We start from the raw sequence: 17,490 nt of genomic DNA, 5'->3' as shown, positions 1-17,490 counted from the left end.
GCTCCAAATTGTAACAGCTGGGAATCATTAGTACATAGCTACTTTTCAAGAGGAGGACATGCGGACATGGCATAAGTAATAATTTTCTCAAGTAGAAAACTCATTAACACAACTTTTGATACACTGATTATAAAACAATATATACCGTATTTTTCCATGTATAAAACAACACTTTTTCCTAAAATAGAGGGAAAATCGAGCGTCATTTTATACATGGTATTAAGGGGGAGATATCAAAGCACTTTGATTCCTGCTTTTCCCCTCCACTTTCTTGCGAGGAAAGTGCTTTCCCCTTCCACTTTCTTTGCAAAAAGCTGCTTTCCTTCTCCAGTTTTTGTGAGGGGGAAAGCAGCTTTTTGAAAGAAAGTGGAGGGAAAAAGCACTTTCCTCCCAAGAAAGTGGAGGGGGAAAGCAGGAATCAAAATGCTTTGATCCCTGCCTCTCACCCCCTTCTTTCAAAGAAAGAATTTTGGGGTTAGAAAAGTGGGGGGGGGTCTTATACATGGGGGCATCTTATACACAGAAAAAATATAATAAATATGTCCTTTCTCCATTCAAACAACAAATCCAATACCAACATGTTAGTTTAATGCATTGTTTCCAAGCCCTGTTCCCAATAATGTGTTTTTGAAGATATTATTAGACATTCCGCTGGAATATTAAGGGTTAGAAGCTCTTTAAACAACGTGAAGCTTGCATATACCTGGAATTAGGCATTTCCATTAATATAACTGGCAATAGCCATAATAAATAACTTTGAAGTGAAACTGTTTGGCTGCTTTCATCCAAACAAGGCACTTATATATGGAAATAGATAAAGAGAATGTTGTAGATCAGACCCACTGCAGAGTGCACCAATTGACTTAGGGTAGAGAGAAATGCTGAACCCAGGACCCAACATAGATATACTATACATAAAAGTGCATTCCTTTACTTCTTGGAGAAAGCTAAGCTGGAGCCCTCCTGATGTTTCATCTCTACCAAAGTTCAGGTCAACAGCCATGAGGTGGAGGGGAAGATCATTTCAGCTACGGTTCACCTCCCCAGTAAGGTACCTTTACCATACATCTTTTTAAAAGTGATTGGTGAAATATGCCTTTCTGAGGGATTTCTTAATATACCCAATGTACCCACGTGATCACCTTTGGTTGCATTGTTTTTTTAATTAGTTTTATGTGGGTTCTTCATTACTGACAGGGTTGAGAGTGCTTTGATGCTTTTATGCCAATTTGGATTTATTGGGCTTCCTATACAGTGGACCCTCTACTTAAGGAATTAATCCGTATTGGAATGGTGGCTGCAAGTCGAAAAGTCTGTAGGTCAAATCTCCATTGACCTACAATGCACTGAAAACCGATTAATCCCATAACCAGTGGTTTTTATTCTATTTTTATTCCATTTTGGTTTTTTTCTGGTCTGTAAGTCGATTCTCTGGCTGCAAGTCGAATCTAAATTTTGCAGCCAGAGAAGTCTGTAACTTGAAAAGTCTGTCAGTCGAGCCGTCTGTAAGTCGAGGGTCCACTGTATATTATTATTATTTATTCAATTGAATAAATATATATATATATTGTGGTTGTTTTATTTATTCCCCCCTTTTAATGCAAAATGACAGGATAAGAATATTTTTAAAAAATAATAGTACAGGTTTTTTTTCTATTTTAAATATAGTAGGAATGAGAGGACAATAAAAAGTAGTTTTTCCCAAGGTTATTGTGCAGTTCTGGATTTCCAGATCCAATTCTAAAAGTATATTCTGACAGATGTGGTAGGTCCAGACCTAAGTCCAAATCAGGATGAGTGCCTTGAGAGGCACATGTAAACATACTATTATAGTATTTGTTCTGCAGGCTGCTTATTGAAATCCAACCTCAATTCTTTCTGAGCCAGCTATTGGCAAGATCATTCTCTGATATGTAGGTCATGTGAGTATCTTCTTGATGCTTGAAAACACCTAACACTTCAGGGGAGAAGGGCAAAACTGCTCCTTAATCACAGTATGAAAAATAAAACACATAAGTTCAGACAGCTTGACCACAGTATGTATACACAATAGCTGAAATCCAGTAGTTAAGTCACAATGAAAGTATGCCCATTGATTTACTGAGCTAATCCCTCTGTGAATTCTATTGATTCGCGGGCTTACTCTAGCTGCAAGTTACTACTGGATTTCAACTTATGTATGGTATGTGCATAGCATGAAGAAATATATCATGGCCGATACAAATGTTGGATAAGGAATAATATTTCTTCAAACTCGATCACTTTATTAAAATATATTTTTGAGAAGGTTTCTTGAAATGCAGGAGTGGATTCACACAGCAATGTTTCTCACGTAGCAATGGTAACACCAGTGTGATGGTTAGCCATAACTTCCTCTATCAGTATATATGGTATTTATAAAATACCATATTTTATAATATGCAGAGGTTCGTCCTGTTTCTTATGCTTTGTGAAAACTGTGATTCTTCAAGATACCGAAACCATTGAGTTATCCAGCCTGTGTGGTTTTGGGCAAGCTGCGCTGTACCAGAGCACCCTCCACAAGAAGGGAATGGTAAACCACTCCAGTGTATTCTCTACTAAAAAACCTGGAAAATGTCACAAGTCAGAATCGCCTTGACAACACACAGTTCGCTGGCTAGATCGCTGAGTGGTTTCAGTCTCTGGCTGTAGAGCAGTGGTCAGGGAACAGGGGTAAATTACCCAAAATGGGGTAAAAATGAAAATCCTGGGGGTAATGAGGACGGTTGCAGCAGCATGACCCTCATTACCTCCAGGCATTTCATTTCCAACGATACTCTATGTAGGCGGACATTCCGTCGTGGGGCGAGCAAGCCCTGGGAAGGCCCCCTTCCTGCTCTGCCTCACTTGAGCTCATGCCCAGCTCCCTTCAGCTTTCCCGGCAGCGTGGTGGCTCCAGACTGGCTGCTTGGGGGGGCGGCGGCCGCAGGTCCCAGGTGAGCGCAGAGGCGGGGAGGGGGGGTGGCCACGCACGGTGGCAGCAGAGGGGCGGTGCTGGGAGGGGGTGGGGTAATGTTGGCGTATATAAATTTTGGGGGTGGGTAAAAGATAAAAAAGTTCCCTGACCCCTACTGTAGAGCCAGAGACTGGGAGTCTCACCCCCACTGAGCTTCCTGGGAGAGGAATTAACCTGCTTAGTCATGAGCAAGCTGCACAATCCCAGGGAGCTCTCAGAAGAAGGGAAGGGCAAAGCATTCCGAGTACTTTCTACCTGGAACACCCTGAAAAGGGTCACTACATGCCAGAACTGACTTGACGGCACACACTTATTAAATAATAAGCATAAATGTGGTGGCAGGAGTTTTTCCAGAATAAGCATATGAGCCTGTCATCACTAGAAAAGCATCACTTATTTTCAGGAAAGGAGGAAATTCTGCACCAGTTTTTTAGCAATGTACTCCTTTTTTAAGTAAGAAACTGACCCATTCATAACATAACCCTACGTTAGTGGACAAGGGGGCAAGGAAGATAAAATAGCAACAACCAAAAGGACCAAAGGACCAACAATTAAAGAAACAATGGCAACCAACAAAAAATGCCTACCATGTTCCAGATAAGAAGGCGTACCTTCCGAAGGATCAAGCCTTCGAGCTCGCCGCCCATGTTTGGAGTTGTTGTGTACAAACATGTTGTCCGACACTGCCAAGACATGGCCGTCCACATTGACTGTTGTAGATACCACAACCTGTGAATGGAACCAGAGTATAAGGAAACCCTTTAATATAAGGTATCATGAAATAACCACAGAGTATAATAAAGCCCAGAATCTCAAATAGAACAGCTGGGAGCTGCAGAAAATTGCACAGCTATGGTGCATAATAACTAGTGCTTAGAGTGTATGACTCTAAGAAGGCGTGCTGCTGATGAGTGGGTCTTTGGCATCATAGGCATCTGATGTCTTTTTAAGTCAATTTGCATGGTTTGTAGCTGTATTGTGAAACTTACTCTGTTAACCATCATTTTAACAAGAGCACAGTTATTAACAACTTCTTTTTAAAAGGCTGGCTGCGTTTTACCCCACATCATGCTTCAGCAAAGCACATCAGAACAGATAAAGCTGTTGTCATTGCAAATGAGAATTGGCTGAAAAACAAAAGAAAAGCGCAAGTGTGCTCTGTAAAGTTGGGATGAGAGCAGCAGCATTTCTCATGCTGTTCTAGCTGTAGCTGCCGGGGGTGTTTGTGCTTCTCCAAAATTCCCCTGAACTCTATGCGTGTGTGCAAAAAAGGCATTTCAGAGCCTAAATGAATAGTGCTTTTCAAGTCCGTGTAGACATTTTCTTTAGCAAATAATCTTGGTTAAATTCACATGCTTTGCAAACTTTGACTTCCAATCCGTTTAAGCAACTTAAGATGGAGATAACACTTCACAGCAAAGTGTAACACATCTTGTATTATAAAGTCACAGAGTCATCAGAATATACAAATATGGTTTGCAAATAGAGAGCTGCTCAGCTGAGACATTCCCCAGTAAATTTCATATGACGGCCAATATACATCAGGACACAATAATGTAACTGAAGCTAGTTATGGAGAAGATAGGGCCTCTTCTAACCAAATGAGATCCAAAGATCTTTAAATAAGAAGGTGATCAGATAAGAGAGAGGAAGGTGCAATCATTATATATCTGGGTCACAAATATTTTTAAATTATATGGCTGTACTTCAAGGCATTCCTTAGCTTGTGAAAGTGATTACAACTGGATTTACCAAGGAAACCCAGTACTATTCTTTTGTGAACTTGAGTTCCACTGATCATGTGAATGAGGTACGTAATGCAGAACTGGTCCCATGACCTCCTGGCAAATAGAAGGGGGGAAGATATGGAGGCAGTGACAGATTTTACTTTCCTGGGCTCCATGATCACTGCAGATGGGGACAGTAGCCACGAAATTAAAAGATGCCTGCTTCTTGAGAGGAAAGCGATGACAAACCTAGACAGCATCTTGAAAAGCAGAGACATCACATTGCCGACAAAGGTCCACATAGTCAAAGCTATGGTTTTTCCTGTAGTGTTGTATGGAAGTGAGAGCTGGATCATAAAGAAGGCTGACCACCGAAGAATTGATGCTTTTGAATTGTGGTGCTGGAGGAGATTCTTGGGAGTTTCCTGGACTGCAAAGAGAACAAACCTATCCATTTTGAAGAAAATCAACCCTGAGTGCTCAGTGGAAGGACAGACCTTGAAGCTGAGGCTCCAATACTTTGGCCATCTCATGAGAAGAGAAGAATCCCTGGAAAAGACCCTGATGTTTGGAAAGTGTGAAGGCAAGAGAAGGGGACGACAGAGGACGAGATGGTTGGACAGTGTCACCAAAGTGACCAATGTGAATTTGACCCAACTCTGGGAAGCAGTGGAAGACAGGAGGGCCTCATGTACTCTGGTCCATGGGGTCACGAAAAGTTGGACATGATTTAACGACTAAACAACAAAAACAACAAGGCAGAACTGAATTGCTTTCCCTTTGCTGATCCTAAAAAGAAAGAGAAACCTCACAGCCAGCTCATGCCTTTGCAAATATCTAGGAACCCAAAGTTTGTTTAGGATGAAGAAAGTAGCTGAGGCTATTCCTTTGGAGTTCTTCACCCTTGAAGACCCTGCACAGCCTGTGGACTCCATTCCAACAACAGCACAATCCTACTAGTAAAGGATCAGAAATGTGAATCTATGAAAGGAGGGAATGGGGATTTTACAAAACTGTTCTCAAATCACTGGGTACTTCACATAGATTTTATCAAACCACAACTTGTTGCTTGCTTTAAATAGCCTCCCTTTAAACAAAACGACAAAGCTCCTGTCTTTGCTATCTCTCAGTCAACATTCTGGTCTGATTACAAGTTTGTTCTCCCTGAACATACGCTGCCTTCCAGAACTTTGGCTACAACAATAAGGAATGACCTACACTTCTCCTTATATTAAACAAGGAAGGGGGATTAAAAATTGAAACCCACTGAGATATGTTTATTCATGCGACCTCTTACAACCAAATATAATAATTGTCTGTTAATTGCAGTTTCAGCTCCCACCTCATGCTTCAACATGTGAAACAGCAATCAGCCGGCTCCTGTTTAATCCACCTATTATGTTGACTAATTAACTTTGCTCGACAGTTTATTTCTTCCTCCATTATCAGCCCCTGTCAGCCGCAAGCATACTGCCGCAAAGGGGGACCTCGGCCCCTTTGATTGATCACCGATAGATTGACATGCAGATTAATTTAATTAGAATCACCTCACTTGAGAAATGAAAGACAATGGCAAGGGGGCTAATAGATCTGCTCTTATAATGAGGCAACCCTCCAGAGCCAAGGAAGAGGATTTCTGATTTATTTTTCTGAATTCCCCAGTTGCTCCAAAAGGCTCCTGCTTTAATTGTTCTTGGTATTGAGAGGCTTTAGCCTCTGAAGAGGTGAAATGCTTTACAAGGATTGGCAAACATTGCTTCGAGTCTCCAAGGAAGCTCCTACCCTCTCCGAGTTGCATGAACGGTACTTGCAAGAATTCCCGCACATCTCTTGAATTGGAGGAGCCAGGGATGAAAATGAAACAAAACTCTACAAATGGCACTTCATTAACTCTAATAAAATTCTCAAAAACACATTTTGTCAGATCGTGACCCTCAATGCTGCTTAGTCGAGCAATTCCAAAAGAGTGATCTTTCCCCACCAAACATAATAAGGCCTTCAAGACAGTGAAGGTAAAATGATCTATGTGTAGAAAGGGTCTGTCAGAATGCCACTGGTTCATTTCATGGCCTGTTTTAATAGGGGAAAATGTATTAGGTTAAAATCAGGTCAAAATTATTTGAGCTTTAGCGACTGAAAGAGAAAGTGCCAGGTATGTAGATGAAAAAAAAGATTTCATTTACAGTATAGCAGTGAAAATTAGACTCTAAAGCAGGGGGAGACACAAAGTCTGTGGATGGCATGACCCCTAGTAGATCGTGCAGCCACAAACCCCTCCCCCTACACCAGTCTACTGAGGGGAGCGGAGCAGAAGGAGAATGGCTGCTCCTGAAAAATCTCTAAGAGGAACAATTCTTCTTTAAAATGAGCCTCTCATAAACATTGATCTAAACCCCGAAAGGGTTTTTTAATGAAACCAGAAATGGATTTCTATCCACATTCAGGTTTTTTTTTTGGGGGGGGGAGGGTGTCTTAGGAGCTTAAAATTAGCTCCCTCAACTCACACATTTTGGCTACCACTGTTCTAAAGTAGCACATATCAGAAGGACATTGCTGTTTCCATATTCTAACTATTCGCTGTTCAAGGCATTTTAAAATTTCCCCACAACTACAATCTATAAATGCAGTTTACCATCCAAAGAAAAAGCATTATTGATAGGAGACTGCATGCACCAGACAGACAGGGTCATGCAAAACATCATTTGCTGAACCCTGCAAGAAAATGTTCTTGTTGATGGCCTGCGCATGGTTTGGGCTGCTTGCATCCCTTGAAAATTATCTTGAAAGAAAAGCTTACTCAATGATAAGACACTTGTATTTCCCCATAATTTAGTTTCACACAACCCACAGCTACCAAGTACTGTTCAGTGTCTATGGAATGCTGATTTGCTACAACAGGGCAGTTCCGACTGATAAATCCTACGTGTATCACACTCATTACTGTATAAACTTTCTATGGAACATCCAACAATAAGGACTGGCACACACAGATATCTCAGATAGGGAAAGCATAGTCTAAGAAAAGAAAACACAAAAAGACAGCTTCGAAGATGGGTCATTCTCTCCACTAGGGTATATGACCTGAATCTAGAAAAAATAATTAAATTGGTTTTTTAAAACAGAGGCTCATGTATGATCAGGGAGTTAAGGGGGAAGCTTGATAAGTGAAGAATCATGAACCACAGTCAATAGCATGTAGTAAGAAGATTTTCACCATTCTCACATCAAAATCAATTACAAATAGCAATCGAGAAGTCCGCATCTCCTGAACGGAAAAAGACTAATTTTGCTGTAACAGACTGTCATGGCTAGGAAAGTGGAAATTCTCTAGTCATGCAGCAAAACATGGGTTCGACAAAAAGCCCTGTGACATGTCACGAGCTTATTTTCAGAACTAAGGCTTGTCAAATATATTGCTTTGGGAATCGGCAGTGGTTCCTTAATCTAAGTGTCTCCTCCTTTCCTGTCCTTAGGGTCGAGGGATCAGAAGTCTCACAAGCCCCAGTCCTCTGCCATTCCTTCAGAACATCAGGTATTTAAGAGGAATACTCAGCCTCTCTCTCTCTCTCTCTCTCTCTCTCTCTCTCACACACACACACACACACACACACCCCTTAGCACTACAGTGCTATTCCCCTGAGTGGTCCACCTACCTGATGGATGGAGGCCACAGTCAGCTGATGGATTTCTCGGGGAGGGAAAGCATCCTCTAAGAAAAGAAAACACAAAAAGACAGCTTCAAGGATGGGTAAAATCCCAGTACATTTCAGACATGTCTTTATCAAAACTGCTCAATAGACGTTACACGCTGCGGTTACCCTAAGCAGACTGCTTAAGGAACAAATAGAAGCATTTTCCTTGATAAAGACATACTGAAAATACATGGGGATTTACCAGGCTTGTAGCTGCCCTTCTATGTTTCCTTTTTACCCCCTGTAGATTTTAAAACCAATGTGGTTATTTGGGAGATGGTCATAGCCTGAAAGTGTTATCAATTCTAAGTTCAAGAGATAAGGAAAGAGTGCATATTTCTGAGGTATAACTCTGTTAAAGATCAAATGCTTCAGAATCATTCAACTTCAAGAAACTAAATGCAGCTTCAAAGACTTCTGTAACTTGGGCCCTGATCTTATTAAAGGGAATGAAATAAGGTTGCTCAATAACAAGTTTGGTTATCAGAGTAATATGGCTGAGAAGGGTTACTTAACTTTCCCTGCACAGCACATTTGCTCTCAGTCCAAACCATTCATCTTTAAAATATGGCTTGAATTACATAACAGAGTCTAAATACCCAGTTTCCTCAAAGAGAAATTGGTTTGCCACAAAGACACCATACCACAGTGGCTCCTTTAGAGTCGTTAGGAGAAAAGACTATAAAAGGAATCCCCTAGAGAAACTGTTTCCAGGGTCAGGAAATGTGAAAAAAAAATAAAAGTGGTTATGTGGTCATCTACTTTAAGAAGTGATTATTCATAGTGCACCTGTAGGAAAAGCAAAAACATTCTACTAGTGGTTTTTTTTCACACACAAAAAGTAATGTGGAGTTCAATTGCCAGAAAGGGGAAAAACTAATCTCATGAAATGTCACTTAAATTATATAATTTAAATTTGAGCTAGATAATTTAAATGCGACATGACAATGTAAGGGAAAAAAACCAGCAGCAGCAACAACAAAAACTTCTAAATAGCTGTCACTAGTTTATGGCTACAAATCTGTTTAACGTAAAATAATCCTGCTGAATTCAACAGGATTTCTCGAGAGTAAATGAGTTCCTTAATGTGATCTATGTGTGTTTTGAAAAAGGGTAAGATCTTTTAAATATGGAATTAGTGGAGAATTTTAAGACCAAAGCATATCTAATACTAATTTTAAAGGAAACATTTATCATTTGAGTTTTATTTTTTATGAATCTAAGAGTTGTAAAGGAAGTAGAGAACCAACTTTTTACAAAAGAACAGACCAGCACGTGAGGAAGGAAAAGCATATTCCAGTTTAAAAATTGATTGATGAGGTGCTGACAAGCTCATACAAACATAGGGAGGGACAGGCCTGCCAAATCTCAAACCTATCCAAATATTGTGAAGAAAACAGTTTTCATTTTGAGATAGGCAAACAAAAAAAGATTGTCAGCTTTAGCATCAAGCCCCTCATTGATCATCAGCTTAAATCTTATACACAGCAGTGAAAGTTCAGTAGACCTTTGCCTAAAAAATGTTTCACCTAAAATTTGTATTCCAGATTTACTGCTGTTTCCATTTTTGGTATACACAATGTTTTGCAAATTATTTGAATGCTGGTAGATAGGTTGTTCTGCTTAATGTTGAATAGTTCTGCTGAAAATGCCCTATATAAGCTAGTTCAAAAAATACTGGAAAAGAAAAATTGGAGGTTATGAAATCAAGCTGTTTATCTGAGTGGGAACACAAAGTCTATTTGTTTGTTATGGTGCATCAGATAATATTTCAAGTCACACTCCTCCTCATTTTTAACCACAGCCCATTAAGTTTTGCTAGCCAATTAATTCATGGGACATTCCGGCTATTTTCAGCAATATCCCTTTTCTGGAATGAAATTTATATTCCTGTTTACACCTCCCAACGTTATGTGGAAGAAGCTGAAATGACATCTAGCCAGACAGTTCCTCACACATATATTTATTATTACTCTAGTAACTTGAGTGCCAGACCCAACAAAGTATTAGAAGCTTGGCCAGTTTAGGAAATTGCTTGAAGCCTACACAAATGTAGCCTCTTGTTGGTGATCTTTAAAATTAGACTTACGAAATGTCATGTATATGTCTGGCAAAAACCTGGCAGTAAAACACTTATGACCGCTACTCCAAAACCCTGCATTGCAAGCCCAGTTCAGCAGCCCTGTTTCCAGCTAAGAACTCCACAAGGGGCAGTGGCTCAACTGCAGTACTGCATCCAAGACTCTGTTCACAACCTGAATTTGATCTTGGGCTCAGGTAGCCGGCTCAAGGTTCACTCAGCCTTCCATCCTTCCAAGGTTAGTAAAATGAGTGCCCAGCTTGTGGCGCAGGGGGTAATGCATAGCCTGCATCATTAAATTGTAAACTGCCCAGAGAGTGTTTTAAGTAGTCTTTAGTACACTTTGCTTTTACTTTGCTTTGTATTCTTGCTGTCCTGGATATGTATAATTGTAAGTGTTTCATTATTATGCCGTGGGACTGCCCCAAAAGTACATTTGATATGTTTATATTGAACAAATGCACATTTTTCTAAGTACAAGCTTAGAGGGCAGTTCTGATATTCTGCTGCAGAATCTGGCTGTACACAGTAGTGACTGGCTGGACCCGCTTAAAGCGATCATATCCCCGTCCACATTTGCATATCAAAGCACTTCTGCAATGCTTTTAATGTTGGATCTCGTTTTAATCGTGAACCATCTTCAAAAACATCTGGAGAAAAACTCAGAGAAAATTGACCTAATTCTGAACCAAGATCATGGAAAGTTGAATGGAATCTCTCTGCACAAGCTCAGGAACTCAAAGAAAACCTCATGTGCCAGTTTTCCCCACAATAACATTCAGATGTTCCAGAACTGTTTAGTAAAGGCTTTTTTCAATGTGTCTCTGTGTGTGTCTGCGATTCATTTGCTCATGCCCTGCCATTCTTTCAGGTGGGCAGCATTGGGAATCTTCCTGTCACTAATGACAGTGTTGGACCAGGGCAGTCCTGCCTGCTTGCAATGCGCGGGGGGGGGGGGGGGGAGAGCCACTGGCCCTGGTCCACATCCTGCAGTAATGCTGTGCATGTGAAATAGGCAGTATCACACCTGTTTTCAAGTAATCTGCAGTAAAAAAAGTTGTTCCTGCTTATGTTTCACTCAATTACCATTGCAGGAACAGAGAGAGACCTGCTGATGTTCTGGCCTCCACATTGCTTATGAGAGGGGAAAGGCCTAAGGTGGGGTAGGGCTGCTGAATGTGCATTCATTGGCCTCATACGTTGGGACCCAGAGTGCTCATAATTCCAGCTGATGTGCAAGCCTAAGGTCTCCTCTTCAGAACCTCCCTTGACATATGGCCTGTGGTTGAGTGGGAAGAACTGCACATTGTTAGGGGTGGTGCTAAACAAGGTATACAACATATACAGTAGCTTTCAACTCTAGAACTTAACACTATGGTTGGGTCTAATTGTCCACACCTGTAAATAGCTCCTGAACTGGAAATGCAGAGTCATGCTTTAATAAATTGCAAGGACTTGTTAGTTCCTTTCTCTTAGAGCTGGGCTGAGGTAAGGCAAGTAGAAATTAGATGTTCATTAGGAAAAGGCAGATGGTGGGCTGGAAGGTTGGAGGAGGGTGACTTGACACAACCTAGAGGAATATGCAGATCAGTGAGAACTGCTAATCCCACCCAAGAGACTTTGTGTGATATTTTGACCTGAGACAGAAGAGCTCTGTGTGGGACTAGAAGAAAAATAATTTTTGCAGATTCCATTATTGCCTTGGCAAAATTAATATATGGTATCAACAGGCAGCTTTGTTTTTGTTATGTTCAAGCAACAGGTTCAAAGCAAAGATGAGGGTGGGGTAGGGAGCCATAATGCAATTGAATGTGTTTCAACACACTTTGCTGCCACTCTGAATATTAAAGTATGAGAGGTGACTTGCTCTGCTCAAAGTGATTAATTTCTTTAAAATGCTAAGGTCACTCTAATTGACATGACCTGTGTAATTAAGCAGTCTCTGTTTACATAAGGAGAACTCAATTGCTGTGAGGCTGGTTTTGCTTGACAGAACGTCTTTACAAGTCAAGAGATCAGCCACCCCTCTTATGCCCTACCTAGTTGGCTACACAAGCTTTGATTGCTCCTCTGACAGAACATGCAGAAGCATTACCATATGAAAATCAGTTTACATTTTGGGGGAGTTGCAAACTGCCAGCACAGAGGGAAGCATGAACTGTCGCGTTGACAGGCTTCAGCCCTGGCTGTTCACGCTAGATTGCCCTGGTTGTGAGAACTTGTCTGAGGACATTCTCGAGGAATAGCCTTCCCGAATACATTGAATAACCAACAGCTTAATAATTATGCGGTGACAGCAAGAGATTCTGAAGGAGGGAAGATCAGAAGTCCTTAAGAATTCTCCCTCTACATTTCGGAAATGGTGGGTCAAGAGAACACAAATTCTGTGACCAAGTAAACAACTTTTCACAGAAATGTCATAGAATTCAATTCACTAATAACCAGGTCCAGGTTCTAAGGTGAATGAGAAGCACACAGACATCAGGCAAAAACAACATTGTGATTTCCTTGTTGCATAGACTTCCAGAATTCAGCTTCCCTCAAGTTAAATATACAGACATTGACTGTCTGAGAAACAGTGTGTGGGCCATGTCCTTCTGGACTGTTCTCAGAAGAAGAAATAGAGTTCATTTTACTAAAAATTGAATCAAAATGTTACAATAAATAAGCATGTGATCTATCCAGTGTGACAAACAACAGCGCACATTGGATGGAGTTAAGTCATTAAAGTCTAATATACACCTCTTGTATTCAAGACATTTCTCCTTCTCTGGGTGGCAGAGGTAGTTTCAAATTTATCCTGAAACTTCACTAGCTGCAAGAGAATAGACTGACCCTATGCCCCCACATTCTCTCCCAATGTCTTGCTAACCAGTCACATTCAATTCTGCAGCATCTGAATACAGCTTATTTTATTTCCCAAGCAGGCAGAAGCAACTCCACTGACATAGCTTTACATTATGATGACATTGGTGGTGGAGTGTGGGGAAGAGGACATATTGAAATTTATGGGAGTTACCTCCTGGTGGATGCTATGTTCATTCATATACACTCCCCCCAACTGGTGATGGGTTGTTTGCAAGGAATCCATGAAATGTTGTATGCTAGTGTTAGACAGTTTGCCCAATTGATATTTCACTTTGTGTACTACAAAAGGGGAATGCATGGCCCTCCTGGTGTTGCTGGACTGCATATCTCACTGTCTGTCTCCACTGGCTATGGAAATGGAAGTTGAAGTCGCACCTACGTCCCTAATATAATGTGCCTTACAGAGCTATAGAGTGTGTTGGAATTCAGTTGGAAGGACTTCATGCAATTCACTCACATAGGATTCCTAATTTGAACTGTAGTGCAGGAACAACGCAGAGCAACCTGTAACTCAATAAATCTCTAATTTTTGCTGTTGACCTGGGAGCAAAAAATTAGGACTGTTAAACACCTAGTCCAGTAGTTCCCAACCATGGGTTCCCATATGTTCTTGGACTAAAACTCCCAGAAGCCTTCACTATTAGCTATCATGCAAGGATGTATGGGGGTTGTAGTCCAAGAACATATGGGGAGCCACAAATGGGAAAGACTACTTAATTAAAAAGCTGCCCATTCATTTCTGCATTGATTTCAAAGTTCTTATGATTACATATAAAGCCCTAAACGGCTTAGGACCTCGATACTTGGCGGAACGCTTACTCCCACCCAGTTCTGCCAGGGTCACTCATTCCAGCCAGGCTGGGTGGCTGAGGGGCCTAATGCCGAGGAAGGTCTGGAAGGAAAGAACAAGGAACGGGAGTGGCCTTTGGAACAACTTGCCAGTGGAGATCCATCTGGCTCCCTCTCTGGGTGTTTTCAGGAATAAACTTAAAACCTGTCCGCCTAGAGTGGTCCATTGGTCCAGATAGGCGGGGTACAAATGAAATGAAATGAAATGAAATGAAATGAAATGAAATCAATCAATCAATCAATCAATCAATCAATCAATCAATCAATCAATCAATCAATCAATCAATCAATCAATCAATAATGGTTATTTTGGCAGGCTTTCCCTCCTGCCATATCATAATTTATACTTATACTTTCGCCACCTTGGATCTATAATATATGTTTATTAGTTTTATTGTTTTTAAATTTGTAAACTGCCCATTAGTCTAGATGGGTGGGATAGAAATCAATCAATCAATCAATCAATCAATCAATCAATCAATCAATCAATCAATCAATCAATCAATCAATAAAAATAATTAGTGGGCTACATTCAAATTAGGAGGTCACAGCTTGCAATGTGCAAGACCTGAAATAAGCAATGCAGAAAGAAAATCGTCCTTTTTCAAATGGTGTATCAAATGCTGATGACTGCAACTTTTAGCATCTCTCAACTTCTTAATATTATTAAACAATATTGCATTGCTGTGCAGTAGTAGAACCCGAAGTGGCTCATAAAAATCAGACAAAAAAATCAAACCACAGTGCTAGATAAAAGGCAGAACGTAACTAATTAACCAGGCCACTTCAGCCAAAATTCTTTCCTAGCCCACATCCTCAAAAGGTGCTTAATCATAAGTGGAGGAAGTCACACTGACCTGAAATCTCCGCATGTCTCGAGGGTTTCCTGCATTTTTTAGGCAGTTCTGGTTACATTTAAGAAAAAATTTCAAGAAGAACCTGTTGGAGAAAGAGATAATTATGTTTAGTATACCAGATGTTTGCAACTTGCTCATTTTTTTCCTTCTTCACATATCCAGCAAACACTTAATTATTTAAAATTCTCTGCCTACATGTTTCGCGTGAACAAATACTATTTTCACTCAGTTCTAATGCACTGGAGTAATGAGTCACAGATATCACATATTTATTTATTTATTTATTTATTTATTTATTTATTTATTTATTTATTTATTTATTTATTTGATTTTTACCCCGCCCCTCTAGACAACGTCTACTCGGGGGGGGGGGGCTTACATAATTTAAAACACATTAAAACAGCATACAGTATAAGTAATATATATAGTACAAAATGGCAAAAGTCAAAAAACAAGAGGGGAAAAAAAGAAAAAGAAAAAATTACTTAGTTGACTGGGGGGAAGGCCTGTTTGACTAACCAGGTTTTTAGTTGAGTTTTGAAAACACCCAGCGAGGGTGCCAGCCGAATTTCAGTGGGGAGGGTGTTCCACAGCCGAGGGGCGACTGCCTAGAAGGCCCGGTTTCTTGTTTTCTCCTTCCGGGCCTCCCTCGGTGTCAGTCCCCTCAGCCGCCCCTGTTGGCTTTGTCGGGTGATTCGGGTAGACCTGGGCAGGAGGAGGTGATCTGCCAAATATTGAGGTCCCAAACCGTTTAGGGCTTTATATGTGATCATTAACAATTTGAAGTCAATGCGGAAACGAGTAGGCAACCAGTGCAGTGCAGCCAGAGTGGGGGAGATATGCTGAAATTTTCTCACCCCACTAATAAGCCTAGCTGCTGCATTCTGGACCATTCTAGACACATTAACACACAACACTGCTGCTGAAATCAGTGGGCTTTGAAACTTTTTTGCCCCACAACAAGGGCAGAGGAGATAATAAGAATCCTGCTCCATAAGGTTTGTACGCTGACAGTAAAAAGTATAGAAACACTGATTTCATCTGTAGATGTTTTTAGTAACTGTTATCAGTTCATAATGTTTTGCACTCATCCTAGGTCCTAGATCAAACCACACCTGGACCCTCACTTTTCAATGTTTTAACATTTATTTCATTTGGAATCTAAATAAAGCTGAATTAAAATCTAACACATTCCCTCCCTCTGCAACACTGTGATAGTACCATGCTGATTGAGGATTCTGGGAACTATAGTGCAAAAAAAACCACCCACCTGTTACAAGCTTTGTAAACTCTTTCATGAACTCACAAATAAATATAGGCACAGATATAATTCAATAGAAGACTACAGCCAAGAAGTCAGAAGAAAACTGAAACTTGGTAGGGCATCTATGAAGGAACAAGAAAAGATCCTTGGGTGTAAGGACATGTAACTACAAACCGAGGTCAAGATCATCCACACTACGGTATTCCTGATTGCTGTGACACAGTGGTTAGACTGCAATACTGCAGCCAAGACTCTGCTCTGAGTTCAGTTCCAATGGGCTCAGGTAGCCAGCTCAGGATTGACTCAGATTTCCATCCTTCTGAGGTTGGTAAACTGAGTACCTAACTTGCTGGATGTGTGTCTGTGCAATGTGTAGCCTGCATAATTAAATTGTAAAAAGCTAGTGCTTATGGCCTTATTAATGCTGGTCTTCCTTCCTTCCTTTCACAGTGTAGAGCTTATCATATTATTGTATGATGATTTGCACATGTTAAACAGCAGTGCTTATAGAATACTCAAATTAGATTAAACAAACAAACACCCTCAGTTGAATAAAGCACAACTTCAACTGATCTGTAAATCACTATCAGCTGAATCAAATCTGTTACTAAATCTTGGGTGGTGATCAATGAGCATTGAAGCAAATTAGCCTTCTCCATCAAAAGTAAAGAAAGAGGGAAAGAAGCTGAGATTTAACTTTGTTCATGGAAGTTACAAAATGCTTATTTGCAGAATATTTCTAAGTAACTGGGTTCCTGACAATGCACAAATCAGTGAATAGTTCCATGACCCTGACACATTTCTTCAACAGAAAAGGCTGTATTTTAGAAGTCAAAGAGATAAAGGCTGCAGAAAATGTTTTCTTCAGTGTTTTGCATCAATGGACCATAAAAATAAGAGCTTGAAGAACAGTTGTTCACAGATTCTGAGCTTCTTCCTTAAAACTTTTTTTTTAAAAAAGAATCAACTTAAAAAAATAAACCACATACTAGTCTTTAGTACAGCTGGACCATCTAACTGAAATTCCAGTATAATTGGGGGAAACCATGACATATTTTTATGATCACTGTTGAATTAACATATACAAGCCAATTTACTTTGGGCACAGTCCACGAGGAACCTCTTTTGTATATGAAATAAGTGCCACTAAAATAAAAAGGATTGGTCTGTAATAAA

The 17,490-nt window shown here is 40.3% G+C and overlaps 1 protein-coding gene across 6 annotated transcripts in view; it reads right to left on the bottom strand.

The window, feature by feature from the left end:
• EBF1 (EBF transcription factor 1) overlaps window positions 1–17,490 on the bottom strand; it is a 447,315-nt gene that overhangs the window by 141,146 nt on the left and 288,679 nt on the right. For 4 of the 6 annotated variants that reach the window (XM_020791311.3, XM_020791274.3, XM_078385600.1 and 1 more), the window contains exons 7-8: window positions 15,051–15,132; window positions 3,565–3,706 (exon numbers count right to left, since the gene is read on the bottom strand). In XM_020791311.3, the coding sequence (XP_020646970.1) occupies window positions 3,565–3,706; window positions 15,051–15,132 (224 nt within the window). The remainder of the gene's footprint in view (window positions 1–3,564; window positions 3,707–15,050; window positions 15,133–17,490) is intronic. The other 2 variants (XM_078385601.1, XM_020791300.3) reach the window with 1 other exon arrangement.

This window comes from Pogona vitticeps, chromosome 2 (assembly GCF_051106095.1).
Source record: "Pogona vitticeps strain Pit_001003342236 chromosome 2, PviZW2.1, whole genome shotgun sequence".
NCBI lineage: Eukaryota > Metazoa > Chordata > Lepidosauria > Squamata > Agamidae > Pogona > Pogona vitticeps.
The sequence above is the reverse complement of the archived record's forward strand: the minus strand, read 5'-3'. Positions and strand labels throughout refer to the sequence as shown.